At 44.8% G+C, this 24,087-nt stretch overlaps 2 protein-coding genes and 1 long non-coding RNA gene across 11 annotated transcripts in view; 2 read left to right on the top strand and 1 right to left on the bottom strand.

The window, feature by feature from the left end:
* The window catches only part of hlcs (holocarboxylase synthetase (biotin-(proprionyl-CoA-carboxylase (ATP-hydrolysing)) ligase)), a 109,040-nt gene extending 98,838 nt beyond the window's left edge, over positions 1-10,202 (bottom strand). For 2 of the 6 annotated variants that reach the window (XM_061752150.1, XM_061752147.1), the window contains exon 1: positions 9,838-10,189. In XM_061752150.1, the coding sequence (XP_061608134.1) occupies positions 9,838-10,080 (243 nt within the window). In that variant the 5' untranslated portion in view covers positions 10,081-10,189. Of the gene's footprint in view, positions 1-9,837 lie in introns of all 6 variants that reach the window. The other 4 variants (XM_061752148.1, XM_061752149.1, XM_061752152.1 and 1 more) reach the window with 4 other exon arrangements.
* lrch2 (leucine-rich repeats and calponin homology (CH) domain containing 2) overlaps positions 1-24,087 on the top strand; it is a 466,084-nt gene that overhangs the window by 400,853 nt on the left and 41,144 nt on the right. The window lies entirely within an intron of this gene.
* LOC133467366 (uncharacterized) lies at positions 10,279-16,667 on the top strand. Its single transcript, XR_009785207.1, has 4 exons — positions 10,279-10,431; positions 14,741-14,908; positions 14,992-15,263; positions 15,744-16,667. It is a non-coding gene; the product is annotated as an uncharacterized LOC133467366 (long non-coding RNA).

A 24,087-nucleotide genomic window follows, 5' to 3' on the forward strand; every position in this document is an offset into this window, starting at 1 on the left:
GTCCGAGTGGCAAACTCAACTGACAACTGCTGTTGCTGAACTGACGACTGCTGTTGCCATGAATAGCGTAACCATAAATTGTACTGCGTTTTTGTGTTTTAGGGTTTTTGTATTGTATTGTATTGTTTTGTACTTTGCTCAAGGTGGAAAATTCCAACTCAAACTACAAATTCGTATGATGCTGCATCGCAACAGCCAATCAGTGTTGGGAATATACTGCATCACACACATCATCACGTCCTGGATTTGTTGAGCAGAAAAATGGAGGATAAAATCCTCATCGCTGTTTGTGAGCACCTGAAACTTTTTGATAACTCCTGCTACCAATACTGGAATCAGTGTTGTACCTGAATGATTTTAATGAACGAAGTTCATGAACTAGTTCATATTTAGGGTGAACGTGAACTGAACTTAGCTCATTTCTCTCTGATGAATGTTATTGAGAATGCGCTCATTTTGGCACCTGTGAACAGTTTTTGAACGTCAGTTCATTTTCCTTCAAGAGTTCCAGGTTTTGTTAGGGACTTCCAGGACAAACCCCGGCTGAACACACTATACAGTGGGTACGGAAAGTATTCAGACCCCCTTAAATTTTTCACTCTTTGTTATATTGCAGTCATTTGCTAAAATCAAGTCATTTGCTAAAATCAAGTTCTTTTTTCCCCTCATTAACACAGCACCCCATATTGAAAGAAAAAAAAAAAAAAGAATTGTTGAAATTTTTGCAATTTATTAAAAAAGAAAGTGAAGTATCACACAGTCATAAGTATTTGGACCATTTGCTGTGACACATATATTTAACTCGGGTGCTGTCCATTTCTTCTGATCATCCTTGAGATGGTTCTACACCTTCATTGGAGTCCAGCTATGTTTGATTATACTGATTGGACTTGATTAGGAAAGCCACACATCTGTCTGTATAAGACCTTACAGCTCACACTGCATGTCAGAGCAAAGGGGAATCATGAGGTCAAAGGAAGAGCATAAAAAAACTCAGACACCAGAATTGTGGCACAGATCTGGCCAAGGTTACAAAAAAAAATTCTCCTGCACTTAAGGTTCCTAAGAGCACAGTGGCCTCCATAATCCTTAAATGGAAGATGTTTGGGATGACCAGAACCCTTCATAGAGCTGGCCGTCCGGCCAAACTGAGCAATCGGGGGAGAAGAGCCTTGGTGAGAGAGGTAAAGAAGAACCCAAAGATCACTGTGGCTGAGCTCCAGGAATGCAGTCGGGAGATGAGAGAAAGCTCTAGAAAGTCAACCATCACTGCAGCCCTCCACCAGTCGGGGCTTTATGGCAGAGTGGCCCGACGGAACACCTGAAGGACTCCAAGATGGTGAGAAATAAGATTCTCTGGTCTGATGAGACTAAGATAGTACTGTTTGGCCTTAATTCTAAGCGGTATGTGTGGTGAAAACCAGGCACTACTCATCACCTGTCCAATACAGTCCCAACAGTGAAGCATGGTGGTGGCAGCATCATGCTGTGGGGGTGTTTTTCAGCTGCAGGGACAGGACAACTGGTTCCAATCGAAGGAAAGATGAAAGCAGCCAACTACAGGGATATTCCTGGACAAAAACCTTCTCCAGAGTATTTAGGACCTCAGACTGGGCCAAAGGTTCTCCTTCCAACAAGACAATGACCCTAACCACAAAACTAAAATAACGAAGGAGTGGCTTCAGAACAACTCCGTGACTGTTCTTGAATGACCCAGCCAGAGCCCTGACTTAAACCCAATTGAGCATCTCTGGAAAGACCTGAAAATGGCTTTCTGCTAACATTCACCAACCAACTTGATAGAACTGAAGAGGATCTGCAAGGAGGAATGGCAGAGGATCCCCAAATCCAGCTGTGTACTTATGGCTGTATGATAGTTCAGTTTCTTTTTTAATAAATCTGCAACAATTTCAACAATTCCGTTTTTTTCTGTGACTATGTGTGTACATTAATGAGGGGGGTGAACGTAAATTATTTTAGCAAATGGCTGCAATATAAAGAGTGAAAAATTTAAGGGAGTCTGAATACTTTCCGTACCCACTGTATATTATTTGAGAGAGAGAGAGAGAGAGCGAGAGAGAGAGAGAGAGATTCTAGGTTAGGGATCAGACAAAGCACAGCTCCAAAAACCCCTACGATGTTAAAAAAAAATTCTGGTAGACATTTTCCCTTGCCTGGACACGGGTCATCGGGGTCCCCCTCTGGAGGCAGACCTGGAGTGGGGCTCGAAGGCAAGCGCCTGGTGGCCGGGCCTGCACCCATGGGGCCCGGCCGGGCACAGCCAGAAAGGGTAACGTGGGTCCCCCTTCCCATGGGCTCACCACCTGTGGGAGGGGCCATTGGGGTCAGGTGCAATGTGAGCTGGACGGTGGCCGAAGACGGGTACCTTGGCAATCCAATCCCCGGCTACAGAAACTGGCTCTAGGGATGTGGAATGCCACCTCTCTGGCAGGGAAGGAGCCCGAGCTGGTGTGTGAGGTCGAGAAGTTCCGACTAGATATAATCGGGCTCACCTCCACATGCAGCGTGGGCTCTGGTACCAGTCCTCTCGAGAGGGGTTGGACTCTCTTCCACTCTGGAGTTGCCCACGGTCGGAGGCGCCGAGCAGGTGTGCGTATGCTTATTGCCCCCCCGGCTCGGCGCCTGTACGTTGACGTTCACCGCAGTGGACGAGAGGGTAGTCTCCCTCCGCCTTTGGCTGGGGGGACGAGTCCTCACTGTTGTTTGTGCATATGGACTTCAGGAGTATGGGGTACCAAACCCCCTGATACGGGCTGTTTGGTCCCTGTACAACCAGTGTCAGAGTTTTGTCTGCAATACTGGCAGTAAGTCAGACTCGTTTCTGGTGGAGTTGGACTCCGCCAAGGCTGCCCTTTGTCACAGATTCTGTTCATAACTTTTATGGGCAGAATTTCTAGAAGCAGCCGAGGCATAGAGGGGTCCGGTTTAGTGGCCTCAGTATTGCATCTCTGCTTTTTGTAGATGATGTGGTTCTATTGGCTTCATCAAGCCATGATCGTCAACTCTCACTGAAGCAGTTCGCAGGCAAGTGTGAAGCGGCTGGAATGAAAATTAGCACCTCCGAATCTGAGACCATGGTCCTCAGTCGGAAAAGGGCGGACTGCCCTCTACAGGTCGGGGAAGAGATCCTGCCCGAAGTGGAGGAGTTCAAGTATCTTGGGGTCTTGTTCACGAGTGAGGGACGAATAGAACGGGAGATCGACAGGCGAATCGATGCAGTGTCTGCAGTGATGCTGACTTTTTATTGGTTGTGTTATCTATTGTGGTGAAGAAGTAGCTAAGCCGAAAGGCGGAGCTCTCGATTTACCGGTCGATCTACGTTCATACCCTCACTATAGTCATGAGCTGTGGGTCGTGACCGAAAGAACAAGATCCCAGCTACAAGCGGCCGAAATGAGTTTCCTCCGCAGAGTTTCCGGGCTCTCCCTTAGAGATAGGGTGAGAAGCTCAGGCATCCATGAGGGGCTCAGAGTAGAGCCTCTGCTCCTCCACATTGAGAGGAGCAAGATGCGGTGGCTCGGACATCTGATTAGGATGCCCCCTAGACGCCTCCCACAGAGAGGAGACCTGAGGGATGACTCAGGACACGCTGGAAAGACTATGTCTCCCGGCTGGCCTGGGAACGCCTCGGGATCCCACCCGAAGAGCTGGATGAAGTGGCTGGGGAGAGGGAAGTCTGGGCTTCCCTGCTAAAGCTACTGCCCCTGCGACCCGACCTCAGATAAGCGGAAGAAAATGGATGGTTGGATATTTAACTTATTTGGCAGCTATCCCTTCGGGTGTCTACAAAAGGTAACACATTATTATTTTATCTTTTATTTTTTAAGCTGGAATCCACAATTTGTTTTTGTTTTTTTAAATATATTTTCACCCCTGCCAATACTAGAGGAGATGAAAAAATGCTGATTAAGACTGTCAGCTCCTCTAACATCTTGCTGTATTCATCGTTTTTTTTTTTTTTTTTTTTTTTAATATTTAGTGAATGCCTGATTCATTTCCCCTGCTGTCCCAGTTGGTGGCGCACCGAAAATGACGTACAAGGATATGACGGAACGGAAACGAGGCATTTTGCCGAGCAATGGGCGGAGCATAATTGTAAAACGCTCTTTAAAAATAATATGTAGCGTTTCTGTAGCATGAAATAGTCATACAATAATTACTGTGTAGGCGGCACGTTGGACGACTGGTTAGAGCGTCAGCCTCACAGTTCTGAGGACCCGGGTTCAATCCCCGGCCCCACCTGTGTGGAGTTTGCATGTTTGTTTTATTCATCAGTCTCTACGGTTTCTTCAATATTAAATTATAGTTTTATTTATTGTAATTTTATTAATTTAAATGTTACTTAAAATGTACAAATTATTACAAAATGTTTTGAAGTGTTTAATATCTTTAAATTTAAACTAGTAAACAGTTTTGAAGTCCATCCATCCATTTTCTGAACCGCTTCTCCTCACTAGGGTCGCGGGCGTGCTGGAGCCTATCCCAGCTGTCATCGCGCAGGAGGCGGGGTCCACCCTGAACTGGTTGCCAGCCAATCGCAGGGCACATAGGAACAAACAACCATTCGCACTCACAGTCATCCCTACGGGCAATTTAGAGTCTCCAATTCATGCATGTTTTTGGGATGTGGGAGGAAACCGGAGTGCCCGGAGAAAACCCACGCAGGCACGGGGAGAACATGCAAACTCCACACAGGCGGGGCCGGGGATTGAACCCGGGTCCTCAGAACTGTGAGGCTGACGCTCTAACCAGTCGCTCACCGTGCTGCCCAGTTTTGAAGTCCATCCATCCATTTTCTGAGCCGCTTCTCCTCACTAGGGTCGCGGGCGTGCTGGAGCCTATCCCAGCTGTCATCGGGCAGGAGGCGGGGTACACCCTGAACTGGTTGCCAGCCAATCGCAGGGCACATAGGAACAAACAACCATTCGCACTCACAGTCATGCCTACGGGCAATTTAGAGTCTCCAATTCATGCATGTTTTTTGGATGTGGGAGGAAACCGGAGTACCCGGAGAAAACCCACGCAGGCACGGGGAGAACATGCAAACTCCACACAGGCGGGGACGGGGATTGAACCCCGCACCTCAGAACTGTGAGGCTGACGCTCTAACCAGTCGGCCACCGTGCCGCCCAGTTTTGAAGTGTCATGGATAATCTTAGATCTTTATATAGCTTTATACTGACATTCCTTGCAGTTGTGCCACCTGACTAATTGGTTGCACCACCTGACTAATGCAGCTAATCTCAAATTAAACAGGCTTGTTTGGATGCTGGCATTAGCTTCTACCCTTTTCATGAAGTTTCAACACACCACTTTTTAAAAAAAAATAGAGTTTTATGATAGAACAGCATTTTACCTAGTTTTACATTGGTTGCCCATGGAAATTGTGCCAGCCTACATATGAGTTGAAAGTAGTATTTTATCAGTATTTGATAGAGATTTACGAACCTTTTGCCTTAGTCCGAAGGATCACGTCGGCTGATACAACAGTCTGTTTACAGCTATTGTCTCTTTACTTTGAAATAAAAGTAAAATGTTTATGGTTGTGACACCCTGACATTTTGAAAATGTAAACTGGTGGACAAAAGTTCTGCTGTTATTTGAAGAGCTTTAAAACTATTGACATAAGGGGAAAGAATACATTATCCAAAACACTTCAAACATAAAATAATGCCAGAGTGTTTTATTTTGACATCATTATCAAGGTAACATTTTTAATAATTTTCTTAATCTTCTCACTTGCTCTGACAGCTGCATCACCTCGTAGAGATTTGAGAGGCCAAAACATAAAATAATGTAATTATTTGAATTTACTAAAAAATGTATGAAAATAAATAGGTTTTATAGAATAAAGTGATAGATGTTAGGAATAGATGATTTTTTTCTTTTTTTTTTTTTTTTTTTTTAAATAATGGACTCTGACAGAAAAATACATATGTCATTGACCCAAGTATATTCAATAGTTTGGTACTGGTACTTTTCAAAGTCTAAATTTCGTCAACCTTTTTTAAATATGAAGTGATAGTTCATCCAGCCAACACTGTAGTGTTCCCACTTTGCTCCATGACCGTCAACTCAGTTTTGAGTTTCAACACGTTTCCCACATTGTCACTATGCATTTTTGACTATCTACCGGAAGTTAGCACGCCACGTACTCCAAACGCAGACGCGTCGCATGAATAGAGTCCATAACATGACCAGAGATATTAATAGGCAGTGTTGGGAAGATTACTTTGCAAATGTATTTGTGTAACATTAAAATTTCCCCTGTTGAAAATGTAAAAGTATAATAAAGTAAATAAATGATTAAAAAAATATTTGTTGAATTTACAGCATGTGGAAAACATACCATGCTGACCTAATGACAAATGTGCACAACTTAGACAGTATCACTTCATATGACAACCCAGATAAGTGTCTGTTCTATAAAAAAAGTGCTAAATTATAAAGATAAAACTGTTCAAAAGTCAATGTTCTATGGTGTCAAAACATTGAGTCTAAATTGTACTTTTATTTTTTTTTTTTTTTTTTTATTTCCATAAAAATTTACAAACGCAACTGTAATTTAATTACATATTTTCTCCCAGTAATGTAATGGATTACAATTACGGAAATTTTGTAGTTAAATTATGTAACGTCATTATATGTAATTCAGTCAGTCCTCTGTATGTTCTGCATATATTGAGGACTGACAATAATATGCTACAGTACCATACTCCCCATCACTATGAATAGATCCCTTATGGTGTCGTCACACATCGGTCGATTACACACAATGCGCGATCTCCAGCTGCCATTACAGAGGGGACATCGAGGCGACGTTCTAGCAAATAGCATTAGCATTCCAAGTCATATGCGCATTCTGATTATGTCCCGTCTCAATACTAACCTTCATGTTGGATCTAAAGGTTATACTGACAACTTAGAAACTGTTGTAAGGGCATGTTACCTGTAAAACTCATCAGTCAGGGGCACCACCGCCGTGGCGATCGGACAACGAGCCGAGGAGCCAGGGGGCGCACCCGGTGTGGCTGGGCGTCCACGTCCACCACAGCCAGTGCAACAGCACCCATGGACAAGGAATCCTACATGTGGGCTTGTTACGCTGACCTGAGTCAGCTGGTTCACAGTCAGTAGAATGCCAAACTAGTTGACTTATTCATAATCGTAGATCATCTCTCGAATTAACCTTTGCATGTTACTGTGGTTTAAAATTACTGCTGGTATCACAAAGAAGGATTTCTTGTCTCTGTTCGACTGATTAGAGCAGCCGTAAACAGCATAACTGCTTACCATTATTATAGACACAATAGTGACAAGTACTAGCCTCAGCTATCTCAGTGCATTGAAAATCAGTTGACTGCAAGAAATCTATTGTTTGTTTACAAAGGCATCCCCTCACACATTGGTGGCTGTTGCACAAGGCACCGATAGGTGATGTTGCACGTACACGTTGCACGTAAGCTTCCTATGGGTAGATACAACGCGCCACTTTTGAGCTGCATGCTACAGCAATGCTAAGATAGGAGAGTCAAAGTTGTCAGTGTATTCCATGTAGGTATGTTACTAAATCCAGAAAAACAGCTGCCATTTTCTTTCCATATTTTTGTGCCAGATTTCAGGCATGTGAATTTAGCGGAGGTCCACCGAAATTGCGTTTTGTAATTGTTTCGCACAAGGTAATACTTGTTCTTTTCAGATTAAGTTGATGGGAAATCCCTTTGCTGCCTCGTTTTTTAATTTTTCAATTCGGTTGAGATTTTCTGTGGTTCTGACAAATGTGAAAATGTTCCTCGATTTTGGCTTCCAAAATCACACGTTCATAGGATTCATCCACAATAGAAAACTATATGTCCATGATTCACTAGTATTACTCTTGTTTTCTGTTAAGTTTGAAGTAATTCTGGTGATGCAATTGCTATCAGTTTGACCCTAAAAATGAGAGGGCTCGAGCGGACCCCGGCATTGAAAAATCAGAAAAAGTCCTGTTTAAACATTCCTTTTTCATCTCAACTAATAAGAAACGTCCGGGCATTGTTCTACCAAAGAGTCAAGGTTTCAGTCACAAGTTTCCCAAAGATTTACATTGACTTCTGTGCAAGACGATGTGGCAAACTTTTTATATAAAAAGTGGTTAAAAATCATTATTCCTTATCCAGTTCTTACAAACCAGAGCTCGTTTTATTTGTGTAAAACTCCTCTAGCTAATGATATCGTAAGTAAGTAAGTAAGTAACTAAGATACTTATTCCATGTGTGACAAGAAAACCAAAAGACCAAGGATGCCGGTACGAGTAAACTTTTACAGGTTTAAAAAAAAAACAAAAAAAAAAAAAGGGGGGGGGGGGATCTTTTTTTCAAAATGTTCTGTATTGATTACACGCTTTGGCATTGACCACAAAAAAAACAAACAAAAAAAAAAAAAACATGAAAATTGGTTGCAAAATGAGCAAGTTACGACCAGTGATGCCGGTTGCTCGGCAGTGTACTGAGAATGGTGCTCTTGTTTTTACGTTTAGGTACTTACTGTATTGTGTTGGCATGTCAAGTCTGCACTAAATTGGTGATTTAATGTAGCTTCAACTACACTAATATTTAAATTATTTATTCATGTTGATGAGATCCTATAACTTGTGTGGCATACATTACCAAGTAATGGGTACGGTTAACCGAATGCTTTTTTTTTTTTGTACTGTGGATAAGTGGCTATTCCTGCCACTTAACAGCTGCTGAAAGTAACTAAAACGTTAGTTTTTCTAACTTAGTTTTGAAATCAAGTCATCAGTAAAGTAACTAAGTTACTTTTAAGTTCAAGCAATCAGTAAGGTAACGAAGTTACTTTTTCAAGGTAATTGTGGCAACACTGGTTACTTAATTTCAATGTCCATGCATTGCCTTTTATGGGCACGTCGACCTTCCCAACATGGCCGCAACGTAGGCACGTCGGTGAGCCGGAATCTTCCTGTACTATATAACTTGTGTAACTGCATGGATAATGTATTTTAAACATAAGATAAAGGAAACGTACCAAGGTATGAGAGAAATAAAATTCATTGATAATCTGTGCCCTCAATTTAGTAAACTGTACCCTCAGTTTAGTAATCCGTTCCCTCAGTTTAGTAAACTGTACTCAGTTTAGTAATCTGTACCCTCAGTTTAGTAAACTGTACCCTCAGTTTAGTAATCCGTTCCCTCAGTTTAGTAATCCGTTCCCTCAGTTTAGTAATCCGTTCCCTCAGTTTAGTAAATGTCTCGGGCTCCGTATACCTACGTATATCTGTCAAGTGAAGTAAATTCTATTTGTATGTTATATTCTTACTCGTGTGAATTCTGTGTATAAATTGTCATGTCGTGATATATCCTACATCCCATTTTTTCAACTGAAAGGCAATATTGCTGTAGTTCGAGGGGGTTGATCATTATATAGCAGTACTAGCAGGACTGGCTACAATTAGCCTGCGTGTTTCCTAAACTCAGTACTAAATTGAGGCTACGGATTACTAAACTGAGGGTACAGTTTACTAAACTGAGGGTACGGATTACTAAACTGAGGGAACAGTTTACTAAACTGAGGGTACGGATTACTAAATTGAGGGAACGGATTACTAAATTGAGGGAACAGATTATCAATGAATTTTATTTTTCTCATACCTTGGCACCAAGGGGGCTCCGTAGAAACGTAATTTGACCTTTAAAGGAATAATGCATTTAAAGTGGCATATAAGACGTATTATTGCTCTTAAGTATTGTCTCCGCACTTACTTTACTTTCACAAGAGAATATTGTATACTGTAGTTTGATAGTTTCATAATTATACCTTAAGTTCCGTTACAGTGACTGACTTGTCTCCAAGCTGCAAGAAGACGTCGTCCTCGGGCGAGTGTTGGCACGGAGCTGGAGCAACTGTCGTCGCCAGGACAGATACTGAGGACGATCGGGAACTGCGGATGAAACTCAGGCTGCGCTTGCTGTTTAGCGTTGAAAGTCTGTTGCGAATCACTAGTGAATAGCATTTCTGGAAACGCACCCACAGATACACGTAACACAATGTTATCAACATTCTAAAACCAGACTATTAGCAAGGTGTCATCGTCGCTTTCCACAAAAACATTACAATACGGCTATGACGCGACAATATGAATCCCACGCGCTTTCCTGGCAAGAGACGCCCCGCTGCAATTTGATTGGCTCTTGCGTCGCGGGAAAGGCAGGCGACGCAGATGTCATGGCTATTTTCAAACGTGTGTCACATTTGTACAAAAGGAGACGTGGGTCGGACAAGATGGCGACCAGGATGGATGCTTTCTTTTGAGCTCCTGTATTATTGAAGAGTACCGGACCTTTAAGACTATTGAAACGGACTCAGACGAAATCAATAATTTAAAATCTCTCAAGATAATTAATCAGAAATGTAAGTTGATAATTGATATCCATTTTGAACTCTTGCAAAATGGAGTCACAAGGATTTCTTTTTTATGTATTTTATTTATTATAATTGTTTTGCCTTAATGTATTTTATTTTTCTGTTGTAAATTAACTGGATTGTTTGATTGGTTGTATATCCATCCATCCATCCATTTTCTACCGCTTATCCGGGTCGGGTCGCGGGGGCAGTAGCTTCAGCAGGGACGCCCAGACTTCCCTCTCCCCAGCCACTTCATCCAGCTCTTCCGGGGGGATCCCGAGGCGTTCCCAGGTCAGCCGAAGGATGTAGTCTCTCCAGCGTGTCCTGGGTCGTCCACGGGGTCTCCTCCCGGTGGGACATGCCCGGAACACCTCACCAGGGAGGCATCCGGGAGGCATCCGAATCAGATGCCCCAGCCACCTCATCTGGCTCCTCTCAATGCGGAGGAGCAGCGGCTCTACTCTGAGATCCTCCCGGATGACCGAGCTTCTCACCCTATCTCTAAGGGAGAGCCCGGACACCCTGCGGAGGAAACAAATTTCGGCCGCTTGTATCCGGGATCTTGTTCTTTCGGTCACGACCCACAGCTCATGACCATAGGTGAGGGTAGGAACGAAGATCGACCGGTAAATTGAGAGCTTCGCCTTTCGCCTTAGCTCTTTCTTTACCACAACGGACCGATACAAAGTCCGCATCACTGCAGACGCTGCACCGATCCGCCTGTCAATCTCCCGTTCCATTCTACCCTCACCCAAGATACTTGAACTCCTCCACTTGGGGCAGGATCTCATCCCCGACCTGGAGAGGGCATGCCACCCTTTTCCGACTGAGGACCATGGTCTCAGATTTGGAGGTGCTGATTCTCATCCCAGCCGCTTCAGACTCGGCTGCGAACTGCTCCAGTGAGAGTTGGAGCTCACGGCTTGATGAAGCCAACAGAACCACATCATCAGCAAAAAGCAGAGATGTATTACTGAGGCCACCAAACCGGACCCCCTCTACGCCTCGGCTGCACCTAGAAATTCTGTCCATAAAAGTTATGAACAGAATCGGCGACAAAAGGCAGCCTTGGCGGAGTCCAACCCTCACCTTGAACGAGTCCGACTTACTGCCGGATATGCGGACCAAACTCTGACTCCGGTCGTACAGGGACCGAACAGCCCGTATCAGGGGGTTCGGTACCCCATACTCCCAAAGCACTCTCCACAGGACTCCCCGAGGGACACGGTCAAATGCCTTCTCCAAGTCCACAAAACACATGTAGACTGGTTGGGCGAACTCCCATACACCCTCGAGGACCCTGCAGAGGGTGTAGAGCTGGTCCACTGTTCCACGGCCAGGACGAAAACCACACTGGTCCTCCTGAATCTGAGATTCGACTTCCCGATAGACCCTCCTCTCCAGCACCCCTGAATAGACCTTACCAGGGAGGCTGAGCAGTGTGATCCCCCTGTAGTTGGAACACACCCTCCGGTCCCCCTTCTTAAAAAGGGGGACCACCACCCCAGTCTGCCAATCCAGAGGCACTGTCCCCGATTTCCACGCGATGTTGCAGAGGCGTGTCAACCAGGACAGCCCCACAACATCCAGAGCCTTTAGAAACTCCGGGCGAATCTCATCCACCCCCGGGGCCCTGCCACCGAGGAGCTTTTTAACTACCTCGGTGACCTCAAACCCAGAGATAGGAGAGCCCGCCTCAGAGAACCCATACTCTGCTTCCTCATGGGAAGGCGTGTCGGAGGAATTGAGGAGGTATTCGAAGTATTCTCCCCACCGACTCACAACGTCCCGAGTCGAGGTCAGCAGCGCCCCATCCCCACTATACACAGTGTTGGTGGTGCACTGCTTTCCTCTCCTGAGACGTCGGATGGTGGACCAGAATTTCCTCGAAGCCGTCCGGAAGTCTTTCTCCATGGCCTCACCGAACTCCTCCCATGCCCAGGTTTTTGCTTCAACGACCACCAGAGCTACATTCCGCTTGGCCAGCCGGTACCCATCAGCTGCTTCAGGAGTCCCACAGGCCAAAAAGGCCCAATAGGACTCCTTCTTCAGCTTGACGGCATCCCTCACCGTTGGTGTCCACCAACGGGTTCAGGGATTTCCGCCACGACAGGCACCGACCACCTTACAGCCACAGCTCCGGTCGGCCGCCTCAGCAATGGAGGCGCGGAACATGGTCCACTCGGACTCGATGTCCCCCGCCTCCCCCGGAACATGAGCAAAGTTCTGTCGGAGGTGGGAGTTGAAACTCCTTCTGACAGGGGATTCTGCCAGACGTTCCCAGCAGACCCTCACAATACGTTTGGGCCTGCCACATCGGACCGGCATCTTCCCCCACCATCGGAGCCAACTCACCACCAGGTGGTGATCAGTTGACAGCTCCGCCCCTCTCTTCACCCGAGTGTCCAAGACATGCGGCCGCAAGTCCGATGACACAACCACAAAGTCGATCATCGAACTGCGACCTAGGGTGTTCTGGTGCCAAGTGCACGTGTGGACACCCTTATGCTTGAACATGGTGTTCGTTATGGACAATCCGTGACGAGCACAGAAGTCCAATAACAGAAGACCGCTCGGGTTCTGATCGGGGGGGCCGTTCCTTCCAATCACGCCCTTCCAGGTCTCACTGTCATTGCCCACGTGAGCATTGAAGTCCCCCAACAGAACAATGGAGTCCCCAGCGGGAGCGCTCTCCAGCACCCCCTCCAAGGACTCCAAAAAGGGTGGGTACTCTGAACTGCTGTTTGGTGCATAGGCACAAACAACAGTCAGGACGCGTCCCCCCACCCGAAGGCGGAGGGAGGCTACCCTCTCGTCCACCGGGGTGAACCCCAACGTACAGGCGCCGAGCCGGGGGGCAATAAGTATACCCACACCTGCTCGGCGCCTCTCACCATGGGCAACTCCAGAGTGGAAGAGAGTCCAACCCCTCTCGAGAGGACTGGTACCAGAGCCCAAGGTGTGTGTGGAGGCGAGTCCGACTATATCGAGTCGAAACTTCTCGACCTCACACACCAGCTCGGGCTCCTTCCCTGCCAGAGAGGTGACATTCCACGTCCCTAGAGCCAGCTTCTGTAGCCGGGGATCGGATCGCCAAGGTCCCCGCCTTCGGCCACCGCCCAGCTCACACTGCACCCGACCCCTATGGCCCCTCCCACAGGTGGTGAGCCCATGGGAAGTGGTTGTATATATCATTTGTTATATTAACAAAGATGTATGTTAATACAATGTCAATAAAAAAAGAAAAAAAACATTTGTACAAAATAAAACAGAAGTTTGTTATGGTTAGGTTGAGAGCGAGGGTTGGGTCAAGGATGGTCAAGGTTAGAATTGGGCTAGGGTTAGTGCGGACTGGGGAACATAACGCCACCACACGTTTGCTGTGTTTATTTGAACTACCCTGCATTCCATTTGAACTTGGAAGTTGGAATTTTCTAGTTCCTAGTCGGAGGTTTCAAATGGAACGCCCTCTGAAGTCAGATTTCCCACTCGGAAAGTTGGATATTTCTCACTACTCCTTGCTGGCTTTCAAAGATGGCTGCCCCAAGTTTAAACAGTAAGGAGAAGCTTGTCTGTTTCTTATCCATCCATCCATCCATTTTCTGAGCCGCTTCTCCTCACTAGGGTCGCGGGCATGCTGGAGGCTCTCCCAGCTATCATCGGGCAGGAGGCAGGGTACACCCTGAACTGGTTGCCAGCCAATCGCAGGGCACATACAAACAAACAACCATTCACACTCACATTCACACCTACGGGCAATTTAGAGTCTCCAATTCAGGCATGTTTTTGGGATGTGGGAGGAGAAAACTCACGCAGGCACGGGGAGAACATGCAAACTCCACACAGGCGGGCCCAGAGATTGAACCCCGGTCCCCAGTCGTTCACCGTGCCGCCCCGTTTCTTATCACTTCTGAATATTTTTTTTTGTCACACTAAATCGGCCGACGTATATATATGGTATTATTGCTGGAGTGGAAAATACCTTTTTCACGTGGTATATGCAAGCAACAGTGCAGCCTGTTCTAGCTGTTTGCGTACACTAGCCCGGTGGCGTCATGCTAGATATCTCGTTTTCATTTATGTTTTTGTGACCTGTTTATGTGGAGAATGTTTAAAAGTAAAGTACTACGTAGTAGTGAATGACCTCTGGACTAGGGATACACATTCTTAATATTGTTTCAACTGATCCAACGTTTATTAACAACCATAGTATATCCCTAATCTAGATATACAGAATTTGTTTCCATTTTTATTCCAAAAATATCCCAAAAATTCCTCTGGGAAATAGCTGTAATGTAATCGTTTTCTCTTCCAGTCTATGTGAACATCCGCGCTGGCCTGTATTTGGATCCACGCAGGAGGACACTTTTGCTGGCCTCTTTGGTCCAGAGAACACACAATGCAGCTGCAAACTACATTAGCATGACAGCATGCACCACTGTGGCGAAGCTGCTTATGGTTGAGAACAACCACATCCCAACAGGTTAGAGGAAAAAATAAAAACAAAAGTAACACAAGTGATATCCATAATACAATGTTTGATAGCCGATTATTCATGTCTTGTAGAGAGTTTGGAGGAGAATGCTCCCTGGACCCCTTCACCATTCTCCTGCCATGCTTGCAAATGAAGGCTTTTCTAGCCACAAGACGCTATTCCTCATTGACCTGAGGGCAACCTTATGATGGTTGGCACATCAGCGAGTGTGGAAGTAAGAAGACCAGAGAAGCTTGGACCTTCAGGTGTCACCCTGCCTCTTGTTCCAGCAACCACACAGCAGCAAAACCTACACGGCCTCATAATTGTCGGCGGGAACAAGTTGACACCCTCTAATTCCTCCGTGAGTTTGAGGAGTCCAGTCAGAGGCACCACGAACAGTTTCTGGCTCAACTGAAGTCAGGCCAGCAAGGGTTTGAGGCCCTGATGGGTCAACTGATAGATCAAATATAAGTCTTAATTTGATAAGTTTTCTTATAGTTTACATTTTATGTTTACACTTTTCCACAGTATTCACTACCTTACTACTGGGAGAAACTTTGTTTTGCCCAATTTGCATCTTATTTATTTATTTTTATTTTATTAAACTGTATTCCATTTCTGCTTGGAGTCACTGCAGCAAATAATAACTAAAATAAAATAAAACACCCACTTATTGGCAGGAAAAAATATGACAGCACTGTATTATTGATACCTATGTACAGTATAAACATTTTGAGAAAGAGCAGGATCATTTCGCAACATGGCCTTGTGACATTCGCAGTGTCTCCTCGACTCATTTTTAACTGCCTGTCTTGAGCATCCGTTTGTGTGTTCCTGACAGATCTCCGAAGCACCCATGCGCATGTTGTGGAGAAAACAAGCAACCATTATGATCATCACCACTGCATCGATCCGGGTGTTCTGCAGATCCCGTAGGCGCCTCCACTTGCACTTCAAGAAATAAGACAAGTTTTAGGATCCAAAAATACACAACCACAATAAAAAAATATTCTGCATATCAAATAATGAAGTGAGACTGAAGAACATATGAGTGTGGAGCTAAAATAATTTGCAAACATCAACCAGTGTAAAAACCAATACAAATGATCATTACAAAATATGAGGTAGTAATAGCAATATAAATAATTATTGAATGGGACAATAAATACATTTACAGACCCATTTCAAAAAAATTGAATATCATAGAATAGTTTATTTCCATAAATTTCCATTCAAAAAGTTAAGGTTTCATATGTTATAGATTCAGGGCCCACAATTTAAACAATTTCAAATATTTGTTTATTTTTACATAATTTGGGTTTCCAGCTCTAAAACCCACAAAATCCATCCATCCATTTTCTGAGCCGCTTCTCCTCACGCGGGTCGCGGGCGTGCTGGAGCCTATCCCAGCTATCATCGGGCAGGAGGCGGGGTACACCTTGAACTGGTTGCCAGCCAATCGCAGGGCACATACAAACAAACAACCATTGGCACTCACATTCACGCCTACGAGAATGACTTGTCAATTAACCTACTATGCATGTTTTGGGGATGTGGGAAGAAACCGGAGTGCCCGGAGAAAAGCCACGCAGGCACGGGGAGAACACGCAAACTCCACACAGGCGGGGCCGGGGATTGAACCCTGGTCCACAGAACTGTGAGGCAGACGCTCTAACCAGTCGTCCACCGTGCCGCCACAGGCCAGACTAACTTTATGAAAAAAATATGATGCAATGATCAAATAAATTTTTATTCTTATGTCTTACGAGAATTTGCATGATCATTTTCAGTTCAGTTCCTCTGAGGTGCTACTTTTGGTTTGAATTATGTAGCAGGGCCAGATGAAATGCTCATATACGGTCCCTGAACAGATTCCCCACCCCTGATTTGTACAATCTTACATGTCAAGGTGGATCACAGATGGAGTAAATGCAGGTTATCTAATAACCAGAAACATAACTGGATGCAATCCAGCCCTCCACGTGTGTAAAACCCACAAAATGAGGAATTAAACAAAATTTGAATACTTTGAAGAAATGAGCCCAAATTTTGCAGGCCATAAAGGTTTTAAACTGAGTGTCAAACACTAACCATCTACCAAACTCAAAGCATCTCTACAGGTTTCCCCAGGTGTCATTAAATTGCTTCAGTTTGATTCAATTGTCTCAGTTGGGTTCTATATAGGGAAGACTGCAGACTTGACAACTGGGCAGGAGACCATCATTGATACCCTCCAAAGGATGGGTAAGCCACAAAAGTTCATAGCTAAGGAGGCTGGCTGTTCACAGAGTGCTGTGTCCAAGCATATCAATGGAAAGTCTAGTGGAGGGACAAAATGTGGCAGGAGAAGATGCACCAGCAAAAGAGATGACCGAGGGCTTCAGTGGATTATCATAGTGGAATGAGGCAGGAGTCACAGCTTGAAAAACCACCACATTCAGACAGATCTGGGAGATGGACTGTCAGGTTCCTCGGGTCAAGCCACTTCTGAGCCTGACCCAACGTAGGAAGTGTCTCAACTGGGCCAAGGAGAAGAAGCATTGGACTGTTGGCCAGTGTTCCAAGGTCCTCTCTTCTGATGAAAGTAAAGGGTGCCTTTCATTCGGGAATCAAGGCCCAAGGCTTTGGAGGAAGACGTGTGAAGAACAGAGCCCAAGATGCTTGAGGTCCAGTGTGAAATATCCATAGTCAGTCATGATTTGGGGTGCAATGTCCAGTGCAGGTGTTGGTAAACTCTGCTTTCTTACATACAAGGTCACCGCAACAGTCTACCAAAATGTTTTAGAGGACTTCATAATTACTTCTGCTGAGGATCTGTATGGCGATGCAGATTTCATCTTCCAGCAGGACCAGGCCCCTGCCCATACCGCCAGAAGCACCAAAACCTGGTTTGATGCCCATGCCATCACAGTGCTTGACTGGCCAGCCAACTCGCCTGATCTAAACCCCATTGAGAATCTATGGGGCATTATCAAGAGGAAAATGAGGGGCCAGACCCAAAAACAAAGAACTGACAGCAAGCATCAAGGATATCTGGGCTTCCATAACTCCTGGGTAATGCCACAGGCTGATTGCCTCAATGCCACGGCGTATCGAGGCAGTCATTAAAGCAAAGGGATTCCCAACCAAGTATTGAAGATTAACATCGGTTTGAAAGCACCATATTTTGACTTATTTAATGTGACCCTAATTTCTTCTTTTTTTTTTTTTTCTCTACAAAAACTGAGAAGTAAATGGTGATTTCTTAACAGCATTCAAATTTTTGAATTCCTGATTTCATGTGTTTTATGAGCTGGAAGCCCAAGTTATGTAAAAATAAACAAATACGTGAAATTGTTTAAATTGTGGGCCCTGAATCTATAATCTTTGAAAGTTTAACTTTTTGAATGGAATTAAACACACTTTTTGATGATATTCTATTTTTTTTTTTTTTTTTTTTTAGAAAGGGTCTGTATATGTATATTATATATGGTGTTTTTATAGTTTTTTTTTGTAGTCAATCAATTTTAGCTTTAGCAGGGACGCCCAGACCTCCCTCTCCCCAGCCACCTAATCCAACTCTTCCCAGGCGACCCCGAGGCGTTCCGAGGCCAGCTGGGAGACATAGTCTCTCTAGCGTGTCCTGGGTCGTCCCCAGGGTCTCCTCACAGTGGGACGTGCCCGGAACAACTCACCAGGGAGGCGTCTGGGAGACATCCTAATTAGACGGCCCAGCCACCTCATCTGACCCACAGCTCGTGACCATAGGTGAGGGTAGGAAAGTAAATCAACCAGTAAATTGAGAGCTTCGCCTTTCGGCTTAGCTCCTTCTTCAGCACAACGGACCGATTCAAAGTCTGCATCACTGCAGACGTTGCACCAATCCGCCTGTTGATCTCCCGTTCCATTCTTTCCTCACTCGTGAACAAGACCCCAAGAACTCCTACACTTAGGGCAGGATCTCATCCCCGACCTGGAGAGGGCACGCTTTTCTGACTGAGGAGCATGGTCGCAGATTTGGAGGTGCTGATTTTCATCACAGCCGCTCCGAACAGCTCCAGTCAGTGTTGGAGATCACAGCTTGATGAAGCCAACAGAACGATAGGGCTTACTGGAGGAGGGTGGGTATGGATGGCAGGCTGAGGACGGTGGGAGGCAGTTTGGTGGTGTCCAGGGTGACGCCAATTTCTTCCCACTGGGTCCTGTTCTGGTCGGTTCATTCTGTCACGTACGTGGTTAGGGCGAAGGCGAGTAACGCAAGGCAAGAACATGGTGGACCCAATTGCAGGGAAGCAGGGAGGCAAGGCAGGAGTGCGGGAGTCTCAAAATAATATTTAATCTTCAAAAAGGGAAAACTGAACGAAGTCGCACAACAGATAACAATCAAATCAAAGTAACAAAGAAACACTTGTATATCTAAAACTGGAAACAAACTATGACCTGTGAGTAAGACGTGGAATAGAAAGGGAAAATGACACCTGACAATGACATACCACAATGATAAAGACAACTGGTGACTATGACATGGCAAAGACATGTGACAACGACAATGAACCGACAAGAACCGAAAGAAACCAGGGAACTAAATACAAACAAATTGACGTGACAACGAGGAACACCTGGACAAGACACGAGTGGCTGGAGAGAGCTGATTGGTCGACACAAAGTAGACGAGAACAGGTGGACACAACAACCTAATGAGCACACAACAAACATGGAACACAGGAAAACATGGAACAAAACTAAACACAACCCAAACCAAAACACAGACCATGACACCAGCACGTCCACGACCCTAGTGAGGGTAAGCGGAACGATAGATGAATGAATGAATGAATATTATTTTAAATTGGACAATGAGAAACAGTGGACAACTCCAGGTATGGTCATAGGAACTAGTTCTACTCCAAGGTCTTATATGGTGTAGTCTACTCAAGGAGGACAGTACAGACAAAACAGGCGTCATCTACTAATACTTCCACTGTATTCCTGCATCGGGTAACAACAGGAGGAACTGATGATGTTGAGACAAATGTGTGTGATTCACAGCCACAAAAGACACTGGCTGGATCATCTGCTTCACCCACTCAGGAGACAGTTACCATCACTCGTTAAGGAAGAGTGAGTAAACCAACTTCCAGACTGGATTTGTGATGACTGTGTTTTTGGTTAAGAAAAACATTTTGGAAAATGTTGACAACATGTATGTTGTTGTTATCATGTTCAAATTGAAATCAAATGAGTAAAGTTTATTTGAGGTGGGAAGAAACAGAGAGATTTTTTGTAATAGTAAGGAAAACTTTTGTTGCATAAAGTATAGGTCAAGTAATGTTATACATATTGGAAGTATATATCTTTAAAGGGGAGATGTAATGTAGGAAAAGTACTATGGTCTTTGAGGTGTACACTCTGACTCTCGCGAGCTATGATGTCAATTAACATCACAAAGGAGGTCAAAGTCAAGTCGGCAGTGCATTCCATGTGTGTGGACGGCAAGAAAACCAAAAGATCAAGGATGCCGGTACACTGTATTGCATGCGGTTGTGAAAAACGTCGTACAATTACGACAAGGGAACTGGGAGTCCCCTTCACATGTAAATTTTTGTTTTTGCTTCTTTCCAAATGGTGTGTATTGACAGTATACGCTTTGGCGTTGACAAAACAGGAACCCTCATAAAAATCGGTTAAGCAAGTTACGACTTAATTCCGTGTCCATGCATTGTCGACTATGGGAATGGCTACCTCTCCAACATGGCCGCCACGTCGGCTCGACAGGCTACTGAAGCGCACAGGCGTATCGAGTGTTCATATCTGTCTTTTCTCATTAGGAAGCAGTAGGGCGTGTTCTACCCGGCATAATTTTTTAAAGCGTTTTTTGCAAACTTTATTATAATAACTGTTTACAACACAAATACACACTCCAACATTTAACCAGAATAAATCCTGAATAGCGACCAATACAAATAAAGAAGTCATTCAAGATGAACACAGAAAGGACAAGGAACAGAAAATAAATAAATACATATATACATACATAAAATAAATGTAAAAAATAAATAAAAATCTAGTTATATAGCATGCTATGAGCACGTGTATTCATATAAAGACATTAAAAGCAATGCAAGATTCAATTGCTTTCAGAGCTGCCCATTTATACAACCCAGTGATGATGAACATTTTAAGCACACAGAATACGTTAGGAAAAAAAACAATTTTAGACTTTGTTGGGAAATTAGTTGGTCAAACATTGTTTTGTAATACATAGTCATTCACAAGAGCCAAAAAGACGCAAAAATGCAACGCAGCACATACTGTATGTGGTAAAGAAACAGCTGCCTGTGATTATGTACATGGCCAGCAGGTGGTTTCATGTGCAATGAAGCATCAAGAAATGAACCATTACTCGAACCAATGGCTGAAGTGTTACGATACTTCCTAAGGATTACATCTCGCCATCACTATTGTTTACATTTGTTTTTTCAATAAATAAATAAAAAATTAAATTAAAAACGAACACGTCGCCGCACACTTATGTCTATGCGCAGGGAGATCAAAATGGGGAGGTCATAAAAATACGAAGAAGAAAGCATAAGAAGAAGAAGAAGCAGAAGAAGAAGCAGAAGAAGACGAAGAAGACGACGACGACGAAGAAGAAGAAGAAGAAGAAAAACACTACTGTGAACTGAAGAAGCAGTTTTACAAATTACCTTGTAATTTTACTTGTGTTTTATGCCGATTGAAATAACAAGCAGCCACTTTAAATAGAAGACACACCTCCATTTGGGAAGCAAATAACAGAACGTCAATTTAAATTAGGGTATGTACCAAGTTTTTGCGTATCTTTCTGTAACATTTGCATCAAAATTACAGCACAGTTGGTGTGCTACTGTTGAAATATAAAGGATATTCGATCAGCAGAAACTGGTGGGCTTTATTTCCCTCACATTAGTCGTCACATGCGTTCTTCTTTTCCTTTCGGCTTGTCCCGTTCGGGGTCGCCACAGCGTGTCATCCTTTTCCAATCTCCTGCATCTTACTCTCCAACACCAACTGCCCTCATGTCTTCCCTCACGACATCCACCAACCGTCTCTTTGGTCTTCATCTAGCTCTCTTGCCAGGCAGCTCAATCCTCATCATCCTTCTACCAATATACTCACTCTCTCTCCTTGGACGTGTCCAAACAATTAAAGTCTGCTCTCTCTAACTTTGTCTCCAAAACATCTAACCTTGGCTGTCCTTCTGATGAGCTCATTTAAAATTTTATCCAATCTGGTCACTCCGAGAGCGAACTTCAACATCTTCATTTCCACCACCTCTGCTTCCTGTTGTCTCTTCAGTGCCACTGTCTCTAATCCGTACATGATGGTTGGCCTCACCACTGTCTTGTAAACTTTGCCCTTCATCCTAGCAGAGACTCTTCTGTCACAAAACACACCTGACACCTTCCTCCACCCGCTCCAACCTGCTTGGACCGTTTCGTGACTTCCTGACCACACTCACCATTGCTCTGGACTGTTGACCCCAAGTATTTAAAGTCCCACCACCCTCGCCATTTTTTCTCCCTGTAGCCTCACTCTTCCCCCTTCACCCCTCTCATTCACGCACATATATTCTTTTTTACTTCGGCGAATCTTCATTCCTCTACTTTTCAGTGCATGCCTCCATCTTTCTAACTGTTGCTACAACTGCCCCCTGCTTTCACTGCAGATCACAATGTCATCTGCAAACATCATGGTCACGGGGATTCCAGTCTAACCAAACCTGACAGCCTATCCATCACCACTGCAAACAGGAAGGGGCTCACGGCTGATCCCTGATCCAGTCCCACCTCCACCTTAAATTCCTCTGTCACACCTAAAGCACACCTCACCACTGTTCTGCTGCCCTCGTACATGTCCTGAATTATTCTAACATACTTCTCTGCCTCTCCAGACGTCCGCATGCAGTACCACAGTTCCTCTCTGGGTACTCTGTCATAGGCTTTCTCTAGATGCACAAAGACACAATGTAGCTCTTTCTGACGTCTGTACTTTTCCATCAACATCCTCAAGGCAAATAATGCATCTCTGGTACTCTTTCTGGTGGCACGGTGGTCGACTGATTAGAGCGTCAGCCTCACAGTTCTGAGGACCGGGGTTCAATGCCTGGCCCTGCCTGTGTGGAGTTTGCATGTTCTTCCCGTGCCTGCATTGGTTTTCTCGGGGCACTTTCCTCCCACATCCCAAAAACATGCATGAATTGGAGACTCTAAATTGCCCGTAGGTGTGAATGTGAGTGCGAATGGTTGTTTGTGCCCTGCGATTGGCTGGCAACTAGTTCAGGGTGTACCCTGCCTCCTGCCCGATGACCGCTGGGATGGGCTCCAGCAGGCCCGCAACCCTAGTGAGGAGAAGCGGCTCAGAAAATGGATGGATGGATGGTACTCTTTCTAGGCATGAAACCATATTGTTGCTCGCAAATACTCACTTCTGTCCTGAGTCTAGCTTCCACTACTCTTTCCCATAACTTCATTGTGTGGCTCAACTTTATTCCTCTGTAGTTCCCACAGCTCTGCACATCACCCTTGTTCTTAAAAATTGGCATCAGCACACCTTTCCTCCATTCTTCAGGCATCTTCTCACCCGCTAGAATTCTATTGAACAAGCTGGTCAAAAACTCCACAGCCACCTCTCCAAGATGCTTCCATACTTCCAAAGGAATGTCATCAGGACCAACTGCCTTTCCATTTTTCATCCTCTTTAATGCCTTTCTAACTTCCCCCTTACTAATCATTGCCACTTCCTGGTCCACCACAGTTGCCTCTTCTAGTCTTCCTTCTCTCTCATTTTCCTCATTCATCAACTCCTCAGACTATTCTATCCAGCATACTACTGGCACCAGTCAACATATTTCCATCTCTATCCTTAATCACCCTAACCTGTTGTACATCCTTCCCATCTCTATCCCTCTGTTTATCCAACCTGTAGAGATAATTTTCTCCTTCTTTAGTGTCCAACCTGGCATCCATGTCATCATATGCCTCTTGTTTTGCCTTTGCCACCTCTACCTTTGCCCTGTGTCGCATCTCAATGTATTCCTTTCGCCTCTCCTCGGTCCTCTCAGTGTCCCACTTCTTCTTAGCTAACCTTTTTCCTTGTATGATTTCCTCTACTGTGAAGTTCCACCACCCAGTCTCCTTCTCTCCTTTCCTACCAGAAGATACACC

The sequence above is a fragment of the Phyllopteryx taeniolatus genome, chromosome 17, assembly GCF_024500385.1.
Source record: "Phyllopteryx taeniolatus isolate TA_2022b chromosome 17, UOR_Ptae_1.2, whole genome shotgun sequence".
NCBI classification, from domain to species: domain Eukaryota; kingdom Metazoa; phylum Chordata; class Actinopteri; order Syngnathiformes; family Syngnathidae; genus Phyllopteryx; species Phyllopteryx taeniolatus.